Source organism: Syngnathoides biaculeatus, chromosome 12, assembly GCF_019802595.1.
Source record: "Syngnathoides biaculeatus isolate LvHL_M chromosome 12, ASM1980259v1, whole genome shotgun sequence".
Lineage (NCBI taxonomy): Eukaryota > Metazoa > Chordata > Actinopteri > Syngnathiformes > Syngnathidae > Syngnathoides > Syngnathoides biaculeatus.
The window spans coordinates 84,298-106,664 of NC_084651.1; the positions used below are offsets into that span (position 1 = coordinate 84,298).

Below are 22,367 nucleotides of genomic sequence, written 5' to 3' on the forward strand. Positions count from 1 at the left end.
GAGACTATGTCTCTCGGCTGGCTTTGGAACGCCTCGGGATGCCTCCGGAAGAGCCGGAAGAAGTGGCTGGGAACAGCGAAGTCTGGGTATCCCTGCTGAAGCTACTTCCCCCGCGACCTGACCCGGAAAAGCGGTCGATTGATGGATGGATGGATGGATGGATACTTTTGTTTACATCACATTGTGCAGCTAATGTATTCGTACTGGGTTGGCTTTAATCTGTGCTAAATGCTGTCGCAACCTGACTGGGATTGCTCATTTATTTAGATAGAAACAGTGGCGTTCACAATCACACTGACGGGGGAATTTACAGTAGTTTTAGATCGTGGGCATGCCAGAGCCTATCGCAGCTGTCTTCTGGTGAGATCCAAGGCACGCCCAGAACTGGTCACCAGCCTATCACAGGGCACCTATTAACAAACAGCCACTTACACCAAGGGAAATTTGGTGTCTTCAATGCACCGACCACGCTGTTTTTTAGGGATGTGGGAGGAAACCGCAGTACCTGGATCAAATTAAACCAGGCAGGGACAGGGAGAACTCCGCCCAGGTCACCCCGCATTTGAGTTCACGTCCTCCGGAGAATGAGGCGGATGCGCCACTTCACTCGTGTCATTTTTTTTTTTTTTCATTAACACCAAAAAAAGTGTGAACTATTTCATGTGAAATTGGTTGGGACTTGACTGTCGGTTTGAAGACAGCCGAGCCATCTCCACCCAACCAATCAGAAAGTACGCTGATTGGCACATGTGGACCACTTAATAGGACGTGTCGAAGGTCTCCCCTTGCACTACTGAGTTTCTAATCGCGTCTATTCGGTTGGAAATTGGACAGTGTTCTTAGGATTGATTGGTGTGGAGACTATGCTTCCCACTTGAGAGAATGCTTTTACTTTGGCGGGGCGCTTCCGTTGCTGGGAACCATTTAATCGTTTCCCACAATGCTTTGTGTCCACGTCCGCCTCTTCCTGTTTATTGTGATCGTCTCCGCCGGCAACCTTAAGGTTCTCATTTGACGTTTTGCTGCTCGGTGAGTTCCCAAAACGACAAAGTTTGTTCAAGTATATGGGCGCGCTGCGCTCGGAGACTTTTTCGGTCCCTTGACGAGCCGCCACGAGGCCGAAATTGAAGAAGAAAAAAAAAAATCCTTCCGCCGTGTCCTCGTCACTGCCGCCGAGCCCGGCCGAGCCCCGGAACTTCATTAGCAAAAGAGACATTTTGCTCTCGCTGCTCGCTACGGCGACAACGACGACATTTCCGACGCACGTAAACATTTGTTGGTAATTTGGCCGCGTTTCTGGAATGTTCGGCGCTCGATATAACTCCGAATAAGTTCGAAATGAGAGCGATTTGAAGAATGGATGCGCTGTTCGCCGCGGCGGGGCTTTATGGTGACATCACGGCGGCGATCACTGAGTCCTAGAAGCCTTCTCCGCTTCAGTACTTGATGACAATTGTGTCGTTTGGGCTCCGAGCGCAAAGAGGGTAACACATTTTTCAGGATGGAAAGCTTTTAGAGGTCGGCGCTTCAAAAAAAAAAAAAGAGAGATTTGGACCTTTCCTGCTCTGCATCCCGAGAAGCTTTATGATGAGTAAATACAAACCAACCAACCAGCGACACATTTGAATATAGACGAAAAACTCTCATGTTTGCTGCAGTGAAAAGTCTAACTTGTCCATAGCTTTGAAAGGAAGGGTGAATTCCTGTTTCTGCATGTGCCGACCTGTCCTCGGCTTGTTGTGCCAGTAACGTGTGACCAATCAATTGTCTGTTTTTCCCGACTGTGATTGGCATTTCCTTGTCTCAGTTGTTTCAGCCACTGGGATTGCCGGCCTCGCCACCTGACCATGGAGGACTCTGAGGCACAGCTGACGGTGTCGGAGGCAGATGCTCTGGGCGCCGACTTCATCACGGTGGAGTTGGACACGCAGCCCATCGAGTATGTGGTCAAGTGGGCCGAGGTGGGGTCCAAGTTCACCATCTCCTGCGTCAAAAAGGACTCTGATGAGCCGTCGGAGCTGAGCGGTGGCGAGCAGCTGAAGATGGAGACGGACGAGGCTTTCTTTGTGCCGTATGAGGAGGTGTATCCCTGCGAAGTCACAGAGCAGAGCGTGGAGATCAAGATGGAGTCCGACGACGACGACGACGACCAGCACCAGATCCTGGTAGAGGTGGGGGGCGCCCAGCCGGACGGCGACGCCGACTCGGACCGGGCTGACACGGAGCCCGACGGGCGGCAGTACCGCTGCGGCTACTGCGGCAAGTGCTACAACCACGCCTCCAGCCTGTACCGTCACCAGCAGACGCATGCCGGGAAGATGGCTGCGGTGCCCGCGCTGCCGTCTGGTAAGCGTGCCCTGGAGCCCGCGCACCAGGACGCGCGATACGCTTGCCAACACTGCGGCATGACATTCAAGGGCAGCAGGTTAGTGTATTTTTTTTTTTTTTTTTTTTTTCCCCACGTGACTCCCACCTCACGCAAAGTATCCAGTTGAAGGTCCCTGCACTAATCATAGCAATGTGATGATATTAGCAAAAATGAAAAAAAGTTTGTGAAAATGCTGAGTCTGGTTGGATTGGCCACTTCAAGTTGTGGACTTCCTCGATAGTTCCCCAAAATCCCTTTGGAGCGATTCTGACCAAGTGATGAGTGAATGATTGTGAAAGTGGTAACTGCCTTTGCAAGCGTTCATCACTGTCGACTCACGATCACTACAATTATTAGCAACGTGACGAGATTGATCGAAAATGACAATCCATCAAAATGCTGAGTCTCGTTTGATTGGCCGTGTCCACCCGAGTGTAGTGAATCAAGAATTTTGAAAATCGGACCATGGATTACAGCAAAAAGGAAATGGAAAGAAATTTGCCTTTTTGAGGAGGTTTTTGGTATGATGTTGCCTGAAGAAAATCTGGTCCAAAAACTGTTTGAACTTAAGTCACCCAGTAAAAATGGAGTATTTCTCACCATGTTCGCAGCTGTTTTGTTTTGTGCAATATTTGGGGAACTCTTGCGATTGGCTGACAAGTTTCACTTAGAAAAATCCATCACTAATCTTGTATGGGCTCAGATTGTGAGGGAGGGGGTTATCCAAGGTTTGCACGGATGTAGTGTGTGCGTGTGCGCGTGTGCGCGTGTGTACACGCACACACTCCGGTTTCTTCCCACGATACAGAAACAGTGCCCGGTGGGTTAGTTGAATAATCTAAATTACCCGTGGGTGTGAATGTGAGTGTAACCGATTTTCCATCTGTGTCCTACAATTAGCTGGTGACCAATTCAGGGTGGTCCCGCCATATCTGCGTATAAAATGGGTGCATCAAAGTAAATGTGACCTTTCAAATGGCGTCACTTGCCCTAAAAAGTTGACTTAAAGAGCACAAATGGAAAATGATTGGTGACAAGAGCAGGAGAAGAGCTAATGTACGTCCATCAGCAAATTGTTTCTTCCCAAGTTTTATTTGTTCTGAAGGATTTTTGAGGTGTTTGAAGCGCTCATTCCACATTTGTTTGAGAAAATTCCAATTTCCTTTGAATCATATTGACTTTCTGCTTTCAGATTTTACGGGCTCTTATGAATTTATTCTTACAGTCTATCCAATTTTAGGTTTGTTTCCTATCTTAGAGTCCATAGCTCCTACTGTTTGACATTTTCGCTGCGTCCTCAGATGGCACCCACCGCATCGGTCCGTGACCGTGGTTGCGTCTCACGAAGTCCTCGGCTCCCGCTGCGCCGGTGGCACTTTGGTGGCGACCTGTGCACTGGGGTTCCATCACCCGGATCCTCTGTACTTGGCCTCAGTTTAATTACGGGATTATATTTTTAACCTGCATGTCTGCCATTGTGAACAAGGGTTAGGGGGTGAGATGAATGGGGGTTTAGTCCATGTGAAGCAATTTCAGTCGCATTTTTATGTCTGAAAAGGATGTTATTAATGAAGTTTGAGTGATTCCTCATCCATCCATTTCCTTAGCTGCTTATCCTCACAAGGGTCGCGGGAGTGCCTGAGCCTATCCCAGCTGTCATCGGGCAGGAGGCGGGGTACAACCTGAACTGTTGCCAGCCAATCGCAGGGCACATGGAGACAGACAACAGTCGCACTCACAATCACACTTTGAGGCAATCGAGTGTCTCCGATGAATGCATGTTTTTGGGATGTGGGAGGAAACCGGAGTGCCCACCCGGAGAAAAGCCACGCAGGTACGGGGACGACATGCGAACTGCACACAGGCGGGGCCGGGATTTGAACCTAGGTCCTCACAACTGTGAGGCCACTGCTCTACAGCTGCGATACAGTGAGGCAAAATGCTGCCATTCTGAGTTGCGAACAAGGTCATGCGTTACCTTGAGTTGAGAGCAAAGTCATGCATTACTTTTCCCCGGAAAGTGATGAGAATACGGTTAGTACTTCAAACCAGCAGTAATTCCTTTTGAATGATCAGTGTCTCACCAAGTACTCATTTGTGACTGGGGGCTCAAACAAAATACAGTCCAGCTATTCAAGAGCATTTAACCATTCACGCACTTTTTAAAATAAAGTTTTACTGGCATGTTAAGTGCAGTCCGTCGTGAATTCATTATTCATACTGAAGTGTGTGGTTGTGGAGGGTAAGGACTGTATCACTGCACTTGCAATATTCACTGAAAAGTACTGTAATTACTGAAAAGTGAGAAGTTCTATTTTCATTTGTAGTCCGGACTGTGCGACGGTATAACACACTGCAAAACCCTGTCAACAGCTTTGCTATTCAAAGAGTTGCATAATCTTGTCACCTATCGCTTTTCACATCAAAATTACGAAGGTGGCCGCAAGTGTAGGTGCATGTATACACCCCCAATACCACTCTGCCACTCATTTTTCATGTTAACGTACACACACACACACAAACGTTTGCCTTCACAGACCACAATTGGGATGGATCAGTTAAGTCAGTAGAGCAGTGTACTGAGAATGGTGTGCTTGTTTACGTTAAGGTCATTGGTGTACTACATTGGGATGCCAGGTCTGGACCGAGTTGCTCTATAGGGTGGCTTCAATTACACTAAGTTATTGCTTCATACTGATATCATCGTTCTATAACGTGTGGGGTATACCTTACCAAGTAATGGGTATGGTTCATTTCATGCTTTTGTTTGTACTGAGGATAAGTACCACTTCCTACCACTTGGCAGCTTCTCTCAGTAACTAAACTTCTAACATAGTTACTTTTTACATCAAATAATCGGAAAAGTAACTTACTAGTACTTTTGATTTGTCATTTGTGAACTGTTTGTTTGCCATCTCGCTTAGCTGCTGGTGTTGCTGTCAAGTGGTCATCGCTCCTCCTCCTAAATTCTGGCCTGGCTTTCCTGATGTCTTTCTGCAGGTTGGCGCAGGCTACGCTGTAGCAAGTCTTGCTGCCAAGTCTGAGGCCAAAGTTTGACCACTGTGGTCATCCAGGGTCTGGTTGGGCTAGACCCGGATGCGTTTTTCCATTGTGACCATCTGCATAGAGTTCTGGATGTAAGTCAGTACAGTGTCGGTAGATACACTCAGGTCCTTGCTCTCAAAGATGTCCCAATCAGTGCTGTTGAAAGAGTCCTGCAACTGCTTAGAAGCACCATTTGGCTATGTCCTGATGGTCTTTGTGATGATGGGAGAGAACTTGCAGGGGAGTGTATACGCAGGAAGACAAAGAAGAGGAGGAAACCGGATCCAGCGTCAGAAGAAAAAGAGGAATGCACAGAGCCTACAACTGAGTGTAGGGACTTTGAATGTTGGGACTATGACAGGAAAAGCACAGGAGTTGGTTGACATGATGATTAGGAGAAAGGTTGATATTCTGTGCATCCAAGAGAGCAGGTGGAAAGGTAGTAAGGCTAGAAGTTTGGGAGCAGGGTTTATATTATTCTACCACGGAGTAGATGGGAAGAGAAATGGAGTAGGGGTTATTTTAAAGGAAGAGCTGGCTAAGAATGTCTTGGAGGTGAAAAGAGTTTCAGATCGAGTGATGAGACTAAAATTTGAAATTGAGGGTGTTATGTATAATGTGGTTAGCGGCTATGCACCACAGGTAGGATGTGACCTAGAGTTGAAAGAGAAATTCTGGAAGGAACTAGATGAAGTAGTTCTGAGCATCCCAGACAGGGAGAGAGTTGTGATTGGTGCAGATTGTAATGGACATATTGGTAAAGGAAACAGGGGCGATGAAGAAGTGATGGGTAAGTACGGCATCCAGGAAAGGAACTTTGAAGGGCAGATGGTGGTGGACTTTGCAAAAAGGATGGAGATGGCTGTAGTGAACACTTATTTCCAGAAGAGGGAGGAACATATAGAGACCTACAAGAGCGGAGGTAGAACCACGCAGGTAGATTATATTTTATGCAGACGATGTAATCTGAAGGAGGTTACTGACTGTAAAGTAGTGGTAGCTCGACAGCATAGGATGGTAGTATGTAGGATGATTCTGGTGGTGGGTAGGAAGATTAAGAAGACAAAGGTAGAGCAGAGAACCATGTGGTGGAAGCTGAAAAGGAAGAATGTTGTGCAGCCTTCCGGAAAGAGGTGAGACAGGCTCTCGATGGACAACCGAAGCTCCCGGAAGACTGGACGACGACAGCCAAGGTGATCAGAGAGACAGGCAGGAGAGTACTTGGTGTGTCATCTGGTAGGAAAGGGGAGAAGGAGACTTGGTGGTGGAACCCCAAAATACAGGGAGTCATACAAGGAAAGAGATTAGCGAAGAAGAAGTGGGATACTGAGAGGACTGAGGAGAGGCGAAAGGAGTACATCGAGATGCGACGTAGGGCAAAGGTAGAGGTGGCAAAGGCTAAACAAGAGGCATACGAAGACATGTACACCAGGTTGGACACGAAAGAAGGAGAAAAGGATCTCTACAGGTTGGCCAGACAGAGGGATAGAGATGGGAAGGATGTGCAGCAGGTAAGGTGATTAAGGATAGCGATGGAAATGTGTTGACTGGTGCCAGGAGTGTGCTAAACAGATGGAAAGAATACTTTGAGAAGTTGATGAATGAAGAAAATGAGAGAGAAGGAAGAGTTGAAGAGGCAAGTGTGAAGGACCAGGAAGTGGAAATGATTACTAAGGGGGAAGTCAGAAAGGCACTACAAAGGATGAAAAATGGAAAGGCAGTTGGTCCTGATGACATACCGGTAGAGGTATGGAAGCAATTTGGAGAGATGGCTGTGGAGTTTTTGACCAACTTATTCAACAGAATACTAGCGGGCGAAAAGATGCCTGAAGAATGGAGGAAAAGTGTTATAGTTCCCATTTTTAAGAACAAAGGGGATGTTCAGAGCTGTGGGAACTACCGAGGAATAAAGTTGATGAGCCACACAATGAAGTTATGGGAAAGAGTAGTGGAGGCTAGACTCAGGACAGAAGTAAGTATCTGCGAGCAACAGTATGGTTTCATGCCTAGAAAGAGTACCACAGATGCATTATTTGCCTTGAGGATGCTCGTGGAAAAGTACAGAGAAGGTCAGAAGGAGCTACATTGCGTCTTTGTGGATCTAGAGAAAGCCTATGACAGAGTACCAAGAGAGGAACTGTGGTACTGCATGCGTAAGTCTGGTGTGGCAGAGAAGTATGTTAAAATAGTACAGGACATGTATGATGGCAGCAGAACAATGGTGAGGTGTGCCTTAGGTGTGACAGAGGAATTTAAGGTGGAGGTGGGACTGCATCAGGGATCAGCTCTGAGCCCCTTCCTGTTTGCAGTGGTAATGGATAGGCTGACAGATGAGGTTAGACTGGAATCCCCTTGGACCATGATGTTCGCAGATGATATTGTCATATGCAGTGAAAGCAGGGAGCACGGAGAGGAACAATTAGAAAGATGGAGACATGCACTGGAAAGGAGAGGAATGAAGATTAGCCGAAGTAAAACAGAATATATGTGCGTGAATGAGAAAAGTAGAGGGGGAAGAGTGAGGCTACAGGGAGAAGAGATGGCGAGGGTGGACGACTTCAAATACTTGGGGTCAACAATACAGAGCAATGGAGAGTGTGGTCAGGAAGTGAAGAAACGGGTCCAAGCAGGTTGGAACAGCTGGCGAAAGGTGTCTGGTGTGTTATGTGACAGAAGAGTGTCTGCTAGGATGAAGGGCAAAGTTTACAAAACAGTGGTGAGGCCAGCCATGATGTACGGATTAGAGACGGTGGCACTGAAGAAACAACAGGAAGCTGAACTGGAGGTGGCAGAAATGAAGATGTTGAGGTTCTCGCTCGGAGTGACCAGGTTGGATAGGATTAGAAATGAGCTCATTAGAGGGACAGCCAAAGCTGGATGTTTTGGAGACAAGATTCGAGAGAGCAGACTTCGATGGATTGGACATGTTCAGAGGCGAGAGAGTGAGTATATAGGTAGAAGGATGCTGAGGATGGAGCTCCCAGGCAAAAGAGCGAGAGGAAGACCAAAGAGAAGGTTTTTTGGATGTGGTGAGGGCAGTTGGGGTTAGAGAGGAAGATGCAGGAGATAGGCTAAGATGGCAAAAGATGACACGCTGTGGCGACCCCTAACGGGACAAGCCGAAAGGAAAAGAAGAAGTATACGCAGGAATTAATTGTGGGGTGATATGGTGGTCCAAAGTCTCTGAGTATGGTGCAGGTCTGGTACTGTAGCCCAGGTTGTCACTGTAAACCTTGTCCAGTGTGTTGGCTCGTCTTGTCGAACGGAATTTAGTAACTGCTGGTTTTAACTCCACCTGATTGAAATCCCCAGCAGTGATTGGCACCGCGTCTGGATATTGCCGCCTCCCCCGCAGGCTAAAGTTGTGATGTAACAGTCCAAGGGCCGAGCTAGCACTAGCATCCGGTGGAATGTAAACAATTGCTAGCATGACACAAGTAAACTCCTGAGGAAGGTAGAACAGCCACTGTTGCGTAGTCGGTTACTCCAGTTCCGGGGAATAGTGACTGGCTACAGTCTCTGTGCTTCTACACCAGTTGTTGTTGTTGACGTGAATGTAGAACCCTCCTCATTTGGTCTTACCGGAGTCACAGGTCCTGCTGAAGCGATAATTCGTTAGCCGAGTCCGGGGTGGATGAATGGAACCAGGTTTCGTTAACGACTAGCACGTAGTCGTACTACAATGGCTTTTTTTTTTTTGTTTGTTTTATATGGAAGCATCTGGCTGTGAGTTGCCCTGGCCGTCAAATTTTATGATGAACCAAAAGGTTTTCCCACCCCTTGGCTAACCCGAGCTCACTGCACTACAAATTTGCCACCTCACTCAGCATTTGGTGCAGGATGCAGCAGGAAGATGGTTTCCCTTGACCCTTTGCGACATGATGTGCCTGGTTGTGTTTGTGTCAGGATGCTGGGGAGTCACCTGCGTCTGCACGGCAAGAGGCGGATCCACCCTTGCAACATCTGCGGCAAGGAGTTCAATCACAGCTCCAGCCTGTCCCGACACCGCCTCATTCACAAAAAGGCCAAGGACGGCGCTCCGGCCCACGCCGCCCCCGCGACCCATCGCTCCTCACTGAAGGGGAAGAAGCCGAAGCGGCGGAGGCAGGCGGTGGCCGTGATGCAGGTGGCGGGAGTAGACAAGTTCTACGCCTGCCCGCAGTGCGACATGAGCTTTCGCACATCCACGCAGCTTTCCAAGCATCAGGTGAGGAAGCCTCGCAAAGTCTTTCCAACTTGGAATTTGTCCAGTGGTATTAAATGTTTGCTGGCACATTTCAACGTTGGCTCTTCATCGGGCGCACGAGTGGTCACCATCTTTGTGACATTTTCACAAAAGCAAAGAACAAGCGCCTCAATTGCCCCTGAAATTTTCTGGAACAAATACAGTCATGATTGACATACATGAGCTATTCTCCGCCTCTCCTTGCCACGATTTAAGTGACGCCGTTCAAAATGTTCAAAACAAACGTGTCTGCAAGTTCTTGCATTGTGAAAGCACCCTGAACGCCCCTTTTCGTGACGCATATTCTTTAGGCCATCCCTGAGCATGCTTTAACCCCTTTTATTGACACCCCAGTTGGAGTTTAACCATCTTGTATATTTAAATATTTAATGAGTTGTATATTGAATTCTTTTAAACTATTAGTCTAATTACCATTGCAAGTTTAGGTCAACCCACTAAGGGGCACTACGGAGAAGAATAGTGAGATTTCAGAGTATGAGGAAGAAGAGAAATAGAGATTTTAGCTTAGTGGAAGAAGTTAGCGTTGGAGGACACTAACAGCTGTGTGCTGACTGAAAAATAACACCAAGTTAAAAGAAGTACAAGTGTGTCTCTCAAATAAATCGCATACACATCTCCATATATAGTCTGCAAATGCGTTTCTTCCTAGTACTTATTCGATTAATTGATTATCTTTTAAAACAATTGAAATGTATTTTTTGTTCGGAAGGCCAAATAGCCTAACACAGATTGACTAAATTGGCTTGCAGGAATATTAATCAATGAATCGTTACAGCCCTACACTTATTGTGCCTTATAGTATAAGGCAATCTGTAAAGTATGTTAAGTTATATTAAAGGTCTATGACAACTTTCTTTGTCTATCAATTAGATTCATATAAAGTGGTTCACGCACACAGTTTTCCTATATTTATGCGTAGACTTTGCTTGCAATAATCAATAATCACTGCAGCCTTCAGTTTCACAGTTGAGAAATGATACTGCCGTTTCTTCAGTGACCCAAGAACAATCCAAAATGTAAACTTTTTTTTCCTTTTTTTCTGCTGAAATTTAAAGTCTTGAGTTCCTGCAGTAATTTCAGTGGGTGATGTGGGTTGTGTACTCGATAGTAAAATGAGCTCCATCATGAAAAGTATTCATGGTAGCCCTGAGAAACGAGCTCTCGGGACATGGAACGTCACCTCTTTGGCAGGGAAGGAGCCCGAGTTCGAGAAGTTCTGACGAGATATAGTCAGACTGGCCTCTAGGGACCATTTGGGCTCTGGCACCACTCTTCTTGAGAGTGGTTGGACTCTGTTCCACTCAGGAGTTGCTCACGGGGAGAGACGCCAAGCAGGTGCAGGTATACTTATTGGACCCCCCCACCGCCACCCCCCGGCTCGGGGCCTGTATGTTGGGGTTTACCCCAGTGGATGAGAGGGGAGCCTCCTTCAGCCTCCAGGTAGGGGGACGGCTTCCGACTGTTGTATTTGCTTATGCACCAAACAGCTGTGCAGAGTACCCACCCTTTTTGGAGTCCTTAGACGGAGTGCTGGAGAGCGCCCCCTCTAGCGACTCCGTCATTCTGCTGGGGGACTTCAATGCCCGCATGGGAAATGACACTGAGACCGAAAAGGTTGTGATTGGGAAGAAGACCCCCCTCCCTCCAGATCAGAACTCCAGTGGTGTTCCGTTACTGGACGTCTGTGCTCATCGCGGATTGTCCATAACAAACACAATGTTCAGGCATAAGGTGTTCACATGTCCACTTGGGACAAGGACACCCTCGGTCGCAATTCGATGATCGACTTTGCGACCGTGTGTCTTGGAGACTCGGGTGAAGAGAGGGTTGGAGCTGTCAACTGATCACCACCTGGTGGTGACTTGGGTCCGACGGTGGGGGAAGATGCCAGTCTGACGTGGCAGGCCCAAACGTACTGTGAGGGTCTGCTGGCAACGGCTGGCAAGATTCCCCTGTCAGAAGGAATTTCAGCTCCCACCTCCGAAAGAACTTTGCTCACGTCCCAGAGGAGGCGGGGGACATTGAATCCGAGTGGACGATCTTCCGCGCCTCCATTGCTGAGGCGGCCGACCGGAGCCGTGGCCGTAAGGTGGTCGGTGCCTGCCGTGGTGCCGACCCACAAACACGTTGGTGGACGCCAAGAGTGAGGGATGCTGTCAAGCTGGAGGAGTCCTATCGGGCATTTCTGGCCTGTGGGACTCCCGAGCCAGCTGATAGGTATCGGCTGGCCAAGCGGAATGCAGCTTCGGTGGTCGCTCAGTCAAAAAACCGCCGTGGGAGGAGTTGGGTGAGGCCATGGAGAACGACTTCAGGACGGCTTTGACGAAGTACTGATCCCCCGTCTGGCGTCTGAGGAGGGGGAAGTAGTCAACACTGTGTATAGTGGGGACGGGGCGCTGCTGACCTCACCTCGGGATGTTGTGAGTCGGCGGGGAGAATACTTCAAAGACCTCCTCAATTCCACCAACACGCCCTCCCACAAGGATGGATATTCTGTAACAAAACCTTCTCCAGAGCGCTCAAGACTGGGCCGACGGTTCACCTTCCAACAAGACAATGACCGATGCACGCAGTTAAAATAGCGAAGGAGCGGCTTTCGAGCAATCCGCGACTGTTCTTGAATGGGCCAATCAGAGCCTTGACTTAAACCCCATTTGAGCAATTCTGGTGAGACATGAAAATGGCTGCCCACCAACGCAGTTACTTTTGTAACAAGTAGACAGTCCTGAATCTTGATTTGAAATTCATAACATCCAAAATGTGTGCATATATCCTTAAAGGTTGAAGTGCGTGTCATCGAGATGTCCGCATACAATTTTGAGAGCAGGCTATTTCTTTGAAAAACCTACAAAAATACAAATACTACTTCATATTTTGAGTGTGTGGATAGGAGCAAATCAATGGTGCACAGTATACATGTGGAAAAGAGTTTTCCAGATTTTTGGGACTGACTTTTGATGCGCACTATACACAACTGGGCACGATACATGATAAATTGCCATCTCAATAAACGAATGAAGCGTGTTCCCGCCACTGACAGGCGGGGTTCACTAGAGTGACCCAATCTGGCCACCATTCGCCGGCGTTCCCGACAATCACGTGCTGTCTTTCCGGCGTCGCTCACGAAGCCGCGTGCAGCTTTTGTGACTTCTGGCTTGTCCCCACAGTGACAAATTCTGCTTTATGAAAGCTTTTCATTTTTTTCTTAGGATGTTTACAGTCATCTAATTCACTGTTGTGTGTGTGGTTTTTGGTTTTTTTTTAATGAAACGAGATGTTTTGGGGGGATGGACTGTCAATGGGTGAATATGCAAGTAAATTGAGTGTCGAGCTCGGTCATGGTAGGAAAGTAGCAGTGCATTTTGCGGATATCTGCTTGACAAAACGTCCAGCTTTCTGCTCGATTTTGGTGGCTTTGCTGGAAAGTTTCCCAGATTACCCATCCTAAATTCCCCTGGAAATGTTGAACCCCCCCCCTCCCTTTGCAACCGTACAGGTGACTCACGTGAAGGAGCTTCTGGACAGCTACACGCAACCCGGCAAGGAGAACGTGGCCGAGAGCTCATCCGACCTAAAGATCCGCCTCAAGCTGTGCTCCCGTGACAAGCCCAACTTCTACACCCTCTGCAAGAAGAACCGGCGCCGCCGCCGCAGCCGCACCAAGCGAGCCCTTGACATGGTCGAGGATGAGGAGGATGACGACGGCCCCGCCGCTCCGGAGAGTCACGGCTGCCGCCTTTGCGGCAAACACTTCAGCCACACCTCCAGTCTGGCACGCCATCAGCTGAGCCACCAGGCGGCGGACCGCAGCTCTGCCGGCAAGCGAGCAAAGACCAAGAGCAAGACCTTCACTTGCGCCGCCTGCAACAAGACCTTCATGCACTCGTCCAGTTTCTCACGCCACAAGAAGGCGCACCTAGGGGCCGCCGCCACCGCCAAGAGGGTCATACTAGACGAGACGGCGCCCATCGAGTCCGACTCCGACTGACTGCCGGAGGCGGGGTCCGCTCGGGACGCAACATCGAAAGCTCGCCCCTTCGTCCCGTCCGCACGCCGTTTCCCACCCGAAAAAGAAAAGCGGAAGCCGCACGGACCGACCGGGTTCCATTGGAACGCATCTGTTTTGCCGGGCTAAAATCGGAGGCTTCACGTTTGAATGGAAACACGACGACCATGTTTTCATCTCATGTCCGCTCACTTCCCTTTCTAGATTGATCCAATTGGCCGCTTGTTCTGTTTGTTGAGTCCATATTGTGATATGCATGAAACCGCTCGGCCATCTTTGTAGTTTATGACGTGGGGCGCGCCGCGACTGGCGTATTTAGGAATTTGGAACAATGCTGTCAGGTTGCAAGGTATAAAAGGCATTTAAATGTCATTCAGACCCAAAGACCCTCATTTTTGCCATAGAAAGGCCGCCTTCATCGTCGTCAGCAGCAAAGGACAAAATTGTCACACTCTGGTTCTGTTGCTTCCTCGTGTTTGAGGAGAAAATTTGGCTTCTTATCTTAATCGTTGATTAGTCGGTTTGTTGAGAAAAAGACGTGCGGCGTGTTGAAATTGATAATTCTGATGGGACTTACTCGGTGAAGGTTTGTTTGGAAAAAGGAAAAAAAGCTTGTTGTTCACGTTTAGCCTCCATATTGTATTGCATCAGTGTCGTGTTTGCTATTTAGCACAAAAAGTTGACGTGTTCATTTTGTAATAAATCTGGAAAACAGGCCTCGCCCTTTTTCTCAAGTATCTGAAAAAAAGAAAGATTCTTCCGGCGGATGCCCTGCATTTTAGTGTTTGGTTATTGGCTAATGCAGCATGTGGGCGTGCAGTCTGGTGTTTGTGAAGCATCGCAGTCTTACCAATGCTGCACTCTCATCGGCCACACTGGGATTGTTACCGTCAGCACAAAAGCAACGCGCGACTCGCAGTAAATGAGAGCCTTTGGAACAATCGTGCAAAGCTGCTGTAGTTGGACAGCCGAGTGCGGTGTGTTTGTGGTGGTCTGCAGCTGTAGCCTTTAACTTAGCACGTAGACCACCTTTCTCGACACCTTGGCTACGTCGGTCACTCGAGCCGCACACCGTATAATCCCGATGAGTCCGAGAGCCGCTGGCGGGACGCTAACCAGTTTGCCGAAAGATACCGCAAATTGGGAAAGGAAGCTGGCTGGGATGGTTGAGGACCGAGTGTGGTTTTATTTTGAAGGCCTGACTTTCCGGCAACAGGAGGTTTTGCACCTATGATTCCCGAGTGTTCCCTTGAGTTATGAATAAAAGCTGCCATTGTGGAATCAGTCTCTGGTTGATTGAAGCCCTTCCTCCACAATACCACAGACTGTGCGCGCATCCAACTCCAGTTCAACAAAATAGCAGGAGGACAAACGAGAGCAAAAGTTGGTGTGTGAGCATCGTCGCAAACGTCTACGCCACGCTGGTCTCCGTCACCTGGCTGGACAAGGTCACAGGTAAGCCATTTGTCTGATTGGACGGTTGTCAGTGTTTGAAATGCAAAGTGCCTGTCAAAGTTATTCAATTATGAGGGGAAAAAAAAAAAAAAAAAAGATAGAAAATGTATAACCATACCGTACTTTCCAAATGATCCCCCCCCCCCCATTATAATTTTCACAAATGACTTGATCCACTCAATCCTATAGAGTAAGTACTTGTCTTAAAACAGGATTTTTTGATGTGGCATATTTCTTAAAGTATGGGTCTTAATGGTCCATATTTCACAAGTTCATCAGATGTATTTATTTCAGGGTTAGGCAGCTCTCTGGGGGCACAAGACAGCGTAAACTGTGAACCAGTCCTGACCCTGGCTCAATGCAGCGCTTCAAACGTGGCCAAACCGATACGAGCATTCATCCGGTTAGGATGAGGGACTTGGAGAGGACTGAGGAGACATGTAGATGCCACTGTAGAGGTGGCAAAGGCCAAACGGGAGACGTTTGATGACGTGTGCCAGAGAGAGAGAGAGAGAGAGCGCAATCTATACAGACTGTCCGGACAGATGGGAAGGATAGAGATGGAAATGTGTTGACTGGTGCCAGTAGTGTTCTGAGTAGATGGGGGGGGGGGGGGGGGAGACAAAGTACTTTGGAGTTGATGAATAAAGAAAACGTGAGAAGGAAGAGTAGAAAAAGGATCTTGTTTGTGGGCTAGAGCTCCATATTCAAGACACTCTCACCCCCCCCCAACTCCTCTCCTTCAAGTTTCTCCAGCTCAGCGTCTCACATGTCATCTGGCAGCGGATTTACACCTTCCTGATGGGTGGGACACAGTAGGTGAGGCTGGGGCACGCACGCACCAACCGGCACCGGGATCCCCCAAGGTTATGTTCTCTCTCCGCTGCGCTCCTCTCTCCACGAACGACTGAACCTCAACGCACCAAACCGCAAACTTCTGAAGTTGACTTCACCCTCATCGGCCTCACCAAAGTCCGGTGACTGGGTGGAAGTGGAGCGCCTGGAGCTGGACAAGGTCAAGGTTGTAGAGATGATTGTGGACGTCAGGAGGCATCCTTCGCCACAGCTCCCCCTCGAGCTGTCCAACTGTCTTGTCATTCATCGAGACCTTCAAGTTCCTGTGAATTACAGTCTCTCAGGACCTGAAGTGCAGATCAGCATCAACTCCATCCTGAACAAGGCCCAGCAGCGGATGGAGTTTCTGCGGCTTCCGAGGAAGCACGGCCTCCCATCAGAGCCGCTGAGACAGTTCTACACTGCGCTCATCCAATTAGTACTGTGTACCTCCATCACAGTCTGGTTTGGTGCTGCTACAAAAAAGGAAGTCCGACGGCAACGGACAATCAAAATGGCTGAAAAGATTGTCGCTACCACCGTACCCAACCCTTGTTGACTTGCACAGTGGCAGAACTAAGACAAGAGGATTCCAAATCGTCTTGGACCCTCCACGTCCTGCTCAGCACCTTCCCGCAGGTAGGTGTTTCTGGACAACGCAAACTAAAACTAGCAGCTATTCCAGCATCTTCTTGCCAGTAACGTCTTGAACCGTTGACGTTCATTTCCATTGCAAAATGCTGCCGACTTTGTCTTGGGTTAGCTGTCCTATTTCTGTTGGCTGTCGTCGTGTCTCCCCGCTGTAGTATTTGCATATCTGTTGACCAATACTGGCCACTCATGTGCCTTAGCCATAAAATGAGCGATTCACGGGTCAGCTCGGGCCCAATTGGGCCACTGCAAGTTGAGAGTGGGAGAGACTGCTCTCAGGTGGCCATATTGGGGATTGCGTGGGTCATGTGATGAAGAAGCCGCCGGCCTGTCAAGCGCAGGGGACGCCTCCTCACACTGCTTGCAAAGAAAAACAAAATGAATCTTGTACAAATCATCCATCCATCCACTCCATCGATTTTCTGAGCCGGTGTGACGGTCTGAGCGGTCCCCTGTGCTGAAAAGTCTCCTTGTGATGAATGCGCATGCGTTACTCGCAGGGGAACTCTGGGTACGTAGCAGACGCTTACTGGGAAATCTCCCGGTCTCATCGTTCCCCTTCTTGAGCTGACATAGGTTATAACCTCACCTTAAAACAAAAGTTGATTACAAAGAGATATACGCCTAAATGTACGTTCCCTGGGTTTGACTTTCATCGGTAACCAGTTGTCGAATGGCACATGTTGAAGCACGGATGGGGATGTTTCAGAATGGCCAGAAGTTTACAAAAATATACTCGCACGCGCATTACTCATAAAGAGACTTTGCAGCACCAGGAGCGCTCAGACCGTCACACCGGTTATCCTCACGAGGGCCGCGGGAGTGCCGGAGCCAATCCCAGCTGTTTTCCGGCAGGAGGCGTGGCACGCCCTGAACCGGTCGCCAGCCAATCGCAGGGCATATGCGGACAGACAATAGTCGCACTCACAATCACACCGACGGGGCAATTTAGAGTGTCCAGTGAATGCAAGCGTGTTTTTGGCATGTGGGAGGAAAGCGGAGAAAAGCCACGCAAGCACCGTGCAAACTCCACACGGGCGGGGCTGGCATTTGAACCCCTGTCCTCAGAACTGCGAGCCAGACGCCGAGTGAGGACTTCCGAGCCGCGGTAAGTCGCACAGTGCGACACGCATATACCGAGAACACGAAAGAATGGCGACACACCGGGATGTCGATCATAATCTCTTTATACCTTTTGGGACTAAACTCTGCAAGATAACAGAACATGAGAAATATTAGAAGGAGCAAAGAAACACTTGTCACTTGAAAAAGGTCTACACGTTGGCGTGTGCATGCGTGTGTGTGTTTGGCTACAAAAGTTGAGAGAAAAAAAAAAAAAAAAAACGTACTCAAACTGTAATGGGAGATGAACGTGGTTTTATATTCATCCATCTTGTTTGTGGTGCACCTATTTACAGTGGGTGTATTTGTCTACAAAGGTTAAAAAAATGTCGTGTAAGAAGATGTGAATGCAACCTTAGTTTGTTGTGTTATTTACAGTGTGTGTCCAGGAGCGGGAACGGGCCTCAGGTGGGGGCCTCCTCCCCTTCCTCGACGTGGTTGGACTTGCCCAGCGTCTTGATTTTGGTCAGCACCTCCACAAGCGTCTCTTTGACGCTCTTCTCCAGCAGCCAGCCTTCGCTCTCGCACTCGGGGTTCTCGGGGTCCGCCATGGTCTCCAAAGCCGTGCTCAGGTACTTCATGCCCGCCATGTCTGCGCACTGCACCGCACACAAGCACGTTGTGGAATGAAGTTTGGAGAAAACGGCACTTGTATTTCTGTCCGCTAGCCAGTTAGTCAAGTAGAAACTTGTTTTTTGAAGCGCATTGAGGCCACCGGGAGGCTCATCTGGACACGGGAAGTGGGATTAAAGCTTCCAGAATAGTTCCTGATCCTCATCAATCATCTTCCGTTCCGGTCGAACGTTTTCCTAACCCTCTCTCTCGAGCAATCGGCCGGCCGGTCCACTGATAAGCCCGGGGTCTCGAACTTTATTTACCATCGGGCCATCTGGCTGAGGCTGAGATGCAGATGCAGATGCACATGTGTGCAATTTAAATCAAACTCATTTCCTATTTTTATTAGTGTGTGTGTGTGTGTGTGTGTGGGAGGGCACGTCCTCCAGTAATCCAAGGACACGACACCCAATCGTAGTGCGGGGGGCGCGTGTCCTGAAGCCAGTAATATTGTCCTGGCTAGAAACCGTGTGGGAATCCTAATAACACGTTGAGATATTCACCCACCCCACCCGAAAATTTCCGGAGGGGCCCCTGCGCTTCAGGGTCGCCGGCCGACAATCTCACCTCCAGCAGAACGGTGGCGCTGACGAGCACGCCGACGCTGGTCATCAAACCGCTGAAGTAGGAAAAGAGGGCCTCGCGGCAGCCCCGCGTCCAGATGTTGAGCTCCTCCGTGCGGTGGTCGTAGTCGTAGTGGGCCGAGTTGTTGGTCAGGTGGTGCTGGATGCACGGTCGAGGAGATCCCGGATTGCAGCAGCTGAACGGAACGCTGTCCATCAGGAACTTTCCGTCCACGTTACTCAGGACGCGACTGCAAGGCAAACGCCAGCACGGCATCACGTTGCACGTACTGCTGTCATTCGCTGTGCGGTGAAACGCCACAGGTAGGCATCTTTTTTAGGGGGGGGCTACCCCTCCCCTGTACTAGATTACTTTGGTGCCATCTTGTAGCATGTTTGGCGCTACATTTTAGGGATTTAAGGAACTGTATTTTGCTCAGTGCTCTCCTTGCATCTTGTTGCCAACGAAGTGAGTTGAGGAGTTTCTTTGAGACCAAAGTAGCGCTTTGTTGGCTTAGCTACCGTTTCAGGGAACGTCCTTTGCTCACGGAATTTGCCCCTTTTGGATTCCTTTTCAGCCGTTGGAGGCATGAACGGACGTGGACACGTACCTACCGCGATGCATACGCCGACGTGTGCGTCGTTCTATACGGCACTCACTTGTGATCATGTGACACAAGATCCTACTGCAGTCCGCAAGGTTGCTGAAATGTAGGTCTGCTTCAAACAGCGCTGATCCGGAATGGACTCTCAAAAGACACAAACCTCATGTGATCACAAGGGAAGAAGAAGAATAGTGATTTTTGTCAAAAAAAGACGACATCGGGTAGGAAAGGTTTTCATTACGGTGCTTTCCTTGGTTTTCAATCAGGTTGCTTCTTGATTGGCTACGTTCCGTTTCTCCGTCGTGCCTCAGAAATGTTGCCAGATGGCGCTACTTCAAACCTTGGAGTGGGCACACCACAGCTAAAAGCCCGAAACTCGGGTGGCGAGCAAAAAAAAAAAAAAAAACATCAGACCCAAGTAAGGAAACGCTTATTGATATAATCTGGTTAGGGTTACATTTCGTGTTGCTAATCTGAGTTCCACCAAATCTTTTTATACTTGTGAGTCATTACATTGTTTTTAAAATAGGTTAATTATATATTCCTTAAAAAGACTCATCTTAATTCAAAGATGAACATTTTTTTTTTTTTAATTCAAATCAACCACTGAGGAAAAAATGGGTACCTTCCGCTCCTCACAAGGTTCTGCTTGTGCTCGCTCGCTCTCCCTCCCTCCCCGTACAAGTTTTTTTTTTTTTTTTCCAATTATAATTCAGAGATGTCTGTGGACTTTCTCTGCAAATCGATCTAACACACATTAGCTACGTAACTCGTGCAAAAAGCAGCTTTAGCGTGCTGCAACAACGCCATTTTGCGTTTGAAAAGCGCGTCAGCCCCTTGTTCTTTTTTATTAAACAAAAGAACATGACACACTTAGAGATAATCTTCTTGCTGTCCTCTTCTCTGTTGTTGTTTTGAGATCAGTGACCAATCACGGAGCGTGCCAGTCGCCAAGGGGGCGGGGACTACTGCGAGCGACACGTCGAACGCGGCTTCCTGCGCCTGGCCGGCCTGACATTTGGAACGACGCTACGATCCGGGTGTGACTGCCGCGTGTTGTGCTAAGCGAATGTCTAGCGCCCCCCGAATGGCTTCTCGGAGTCTGGCGTCGCCATTCTCGCAGGGTTGCGACTCAGGAGTCGTTGGCTTTCCCACAGGCAAAGATTTTGGGTGCGAAATATTGAACACATTTAACATTCGAGATTCTCAGCCGCGACCCATTTCTGACCCGATTAGCGGGACAAATCTACTGTAAAACATCATCCTAAAAAGGTGAAAGCAGCCTGATCAACTCTGATTGGACAAGGCCCAAGTCAAATATCTGAAACGCAAAAGTTGAGACGTGTCCACGTTAAATGTCGTGGAAGCAAAAAGCAATCCGGTCTCGAGTGGCACATGAATGCACTGAAAACACGCCGTCTCATTTCTGTTTTTCAACCGTCGTAACCCCCGACGACAGATCGGATACCAGATCGGCACCGCGTTGACGTGGTAGCGTGCGAGGGCGCGGTTGGACATCATTGACCTTGTCATGTCGGAAAAGATCACACGGCGCCAGATTAAATACTTAAGAGAACTCTCTCCTTCTAATCCTCCTTCATCCTCGGATGACCTCATTCTCATTAGCTCTGGGATGAGTGCAATTTACAAGCAAGCACCAAAGCACGAAATCATCATCATCAGCATCATATTTGTTCAGCCGTTATCGCTCGTTCCGGTTCAGCGCCTAGAACTCACTCTTTGATCTCATCGTTGCTCATGTCCAGGTAGCGGTTGCTGATCCACTGAACCTCAAACCAGTCCCTGAAGTTGACATTGCCACAGCAGCGGAACTCGATCTGCGTCAAGTCCAGAGTGCGTTTCATGAAGCAGCGTCCCGGGGTGTCCGTGTCCTTGTAGAAGCGGATGCTGTTCTTCAGACCTTGGGACAGCGTCAGGTACACGGCGAACTGCATGAGGAAGCAGAGCAGCGCCAGGAGCAGCAGCAAAACGTTGAAAGCGCAGCAGAGCAGCAGGAACCTTCTCAACAAGGGCTTCCACTTGGAGTACTTGAGCGGGTCCAGGGAGTCGTGGCAGACTTTAGCCCCGAAGGCGTTGAGGACGCAGGCCAGCAGCCCGGCCCCGATCAGCAGGTTGGGCACCAAGTGGCTCTCGCTCTCATCCATCAGCTCGCTTCTCTTGCGCAGCTCCACCTTGAAGAAGACGCCCAAGCCGAAGAGGAGGACGCCCACCAGAACCGAGGTCCAGTAGAGGATCCACAGACCCTGGGCCAGCTTGACCCGCTTCTGCAGGTTGAACTTTACCGGCATGAAGGGCATCTTGACGCGGCGGAACACCGACCTTAGCGCTCGGAATTTGCGGCTACGCTAACTCACCCTCCGCATCTGTCGGGCCACGACATGGCTTGCGGCCACGAGCTCACAAGTTGTCAGCCGCTTAGTCCCGGGGAAGCTTGTACGGCTCCGCTCGCGGCACAAAGTGTCCGACGCCAGTTTGGAAGCCACCGAGCCAATTAGTTGAGCCCATAAGCGGCCTTAAGCTAATTGTGGGCGGCGCGAACGGCCATCGCGGGAAAATCCACCCACCTACCTGTCATTTACTCGTCCGTCTGTCGGTCCATCCGGTGTTGCGGCAACAAATCAAATTTACTTTTTTTGTAGCTCTGTCACTATGTAAATCTTTTAAGAATCGATTCTTCCATTGATAGTAATCCCCCCCCACCCCACCCCCACACACACACACACACAGTCACAAAAATTGTGCAAAACAAATATGAGCGTTCATCTGAGATGTTACACTGTGGCGACCCCTAACGGGACAAGCCGAAAGAAACGTACTTCTCCATTTTGGTTCACGA

At 49.0% G+C, this 22,367-nt stretch overlaps 2 protein-coding genes and 1 long non-coding RNA gene across 7 annotated transcripts; 2 read left to right on the top strand and 1 right to left on the bottom strand.

The window, feature by feature from the left end:
• Positions 1-476: 476 nt before the first annotated feature.
• On the top strand, positions 477-14,380 carry LOC133509890 (zinc finger protein 135). Of its 5 annotated transcripts, none has more exons than XM_061837339.1 (4): positions 477-777; positions 1,808-2,425; positions 9,320-9,620; positions 13,156-14,380. In XM_061837339.1, the coding sequence occupies exons 2-4, from the start codon at positions 1,848-1,850 to the stop codon at positions 13,645-13,647; spliced, it is 1,371 nt and encodes a 456-aa protein (XP_061693323.1). In that variant the 5' UTR covers positions 477-777; positions 1,808-1,847; the 3' UTR covers positions 13,648-14,380. The 5 variants fall into 5 exon arrangements, with proteins under 5 accessions (XP_061693323.1, XP_061693324.1, XP_061693321.1 ...); XM_061837340.1 differs by having other exon boundaries at positions 477-731; XM_061837337.1 differs by lacking the exon at positions 477-777 and adding an exon at positions 784-1,029.
• A 3,574-nt stretch (positions 14,381-17,954) lies between these two features.
• Positions 17,955-22,244, bottom strand: prph2b (peripherin 2b (retinal degeneration, slow)). Its single transcript, XM_061837348.1, has 3 exons — positions 21,248-22,244; positions 18,910-19,156; positions 17,955-18,326 (listed from the first exon to the last, which is right to left on the bottom strand). Exons 1-3 carry the CDS (start codon positions 21,826-21,828, stop codon positions 18,132-18,134), a joined length of 1,023 nt encoding a protein of 340 aa, XP_061693332.1. The 5' UTR covers positions 21,829-22,244; the 3' UTR covers positions 17,955-18,131.
• Positions 19,099-21,415, top strand: LOC133509897 (uncharacterized). The gene is made up of 3 exons (XR_009797461.1): positions 19,099-19,229; positions 20,430-20,680; positions 21,277-21,415. It is a non-coding gene; the product is annotated as an uncharacterized LOC133509897 (long non-coding RNA).
• Positions 22,245-22,367: the final 123 nt, after the last annotated feature.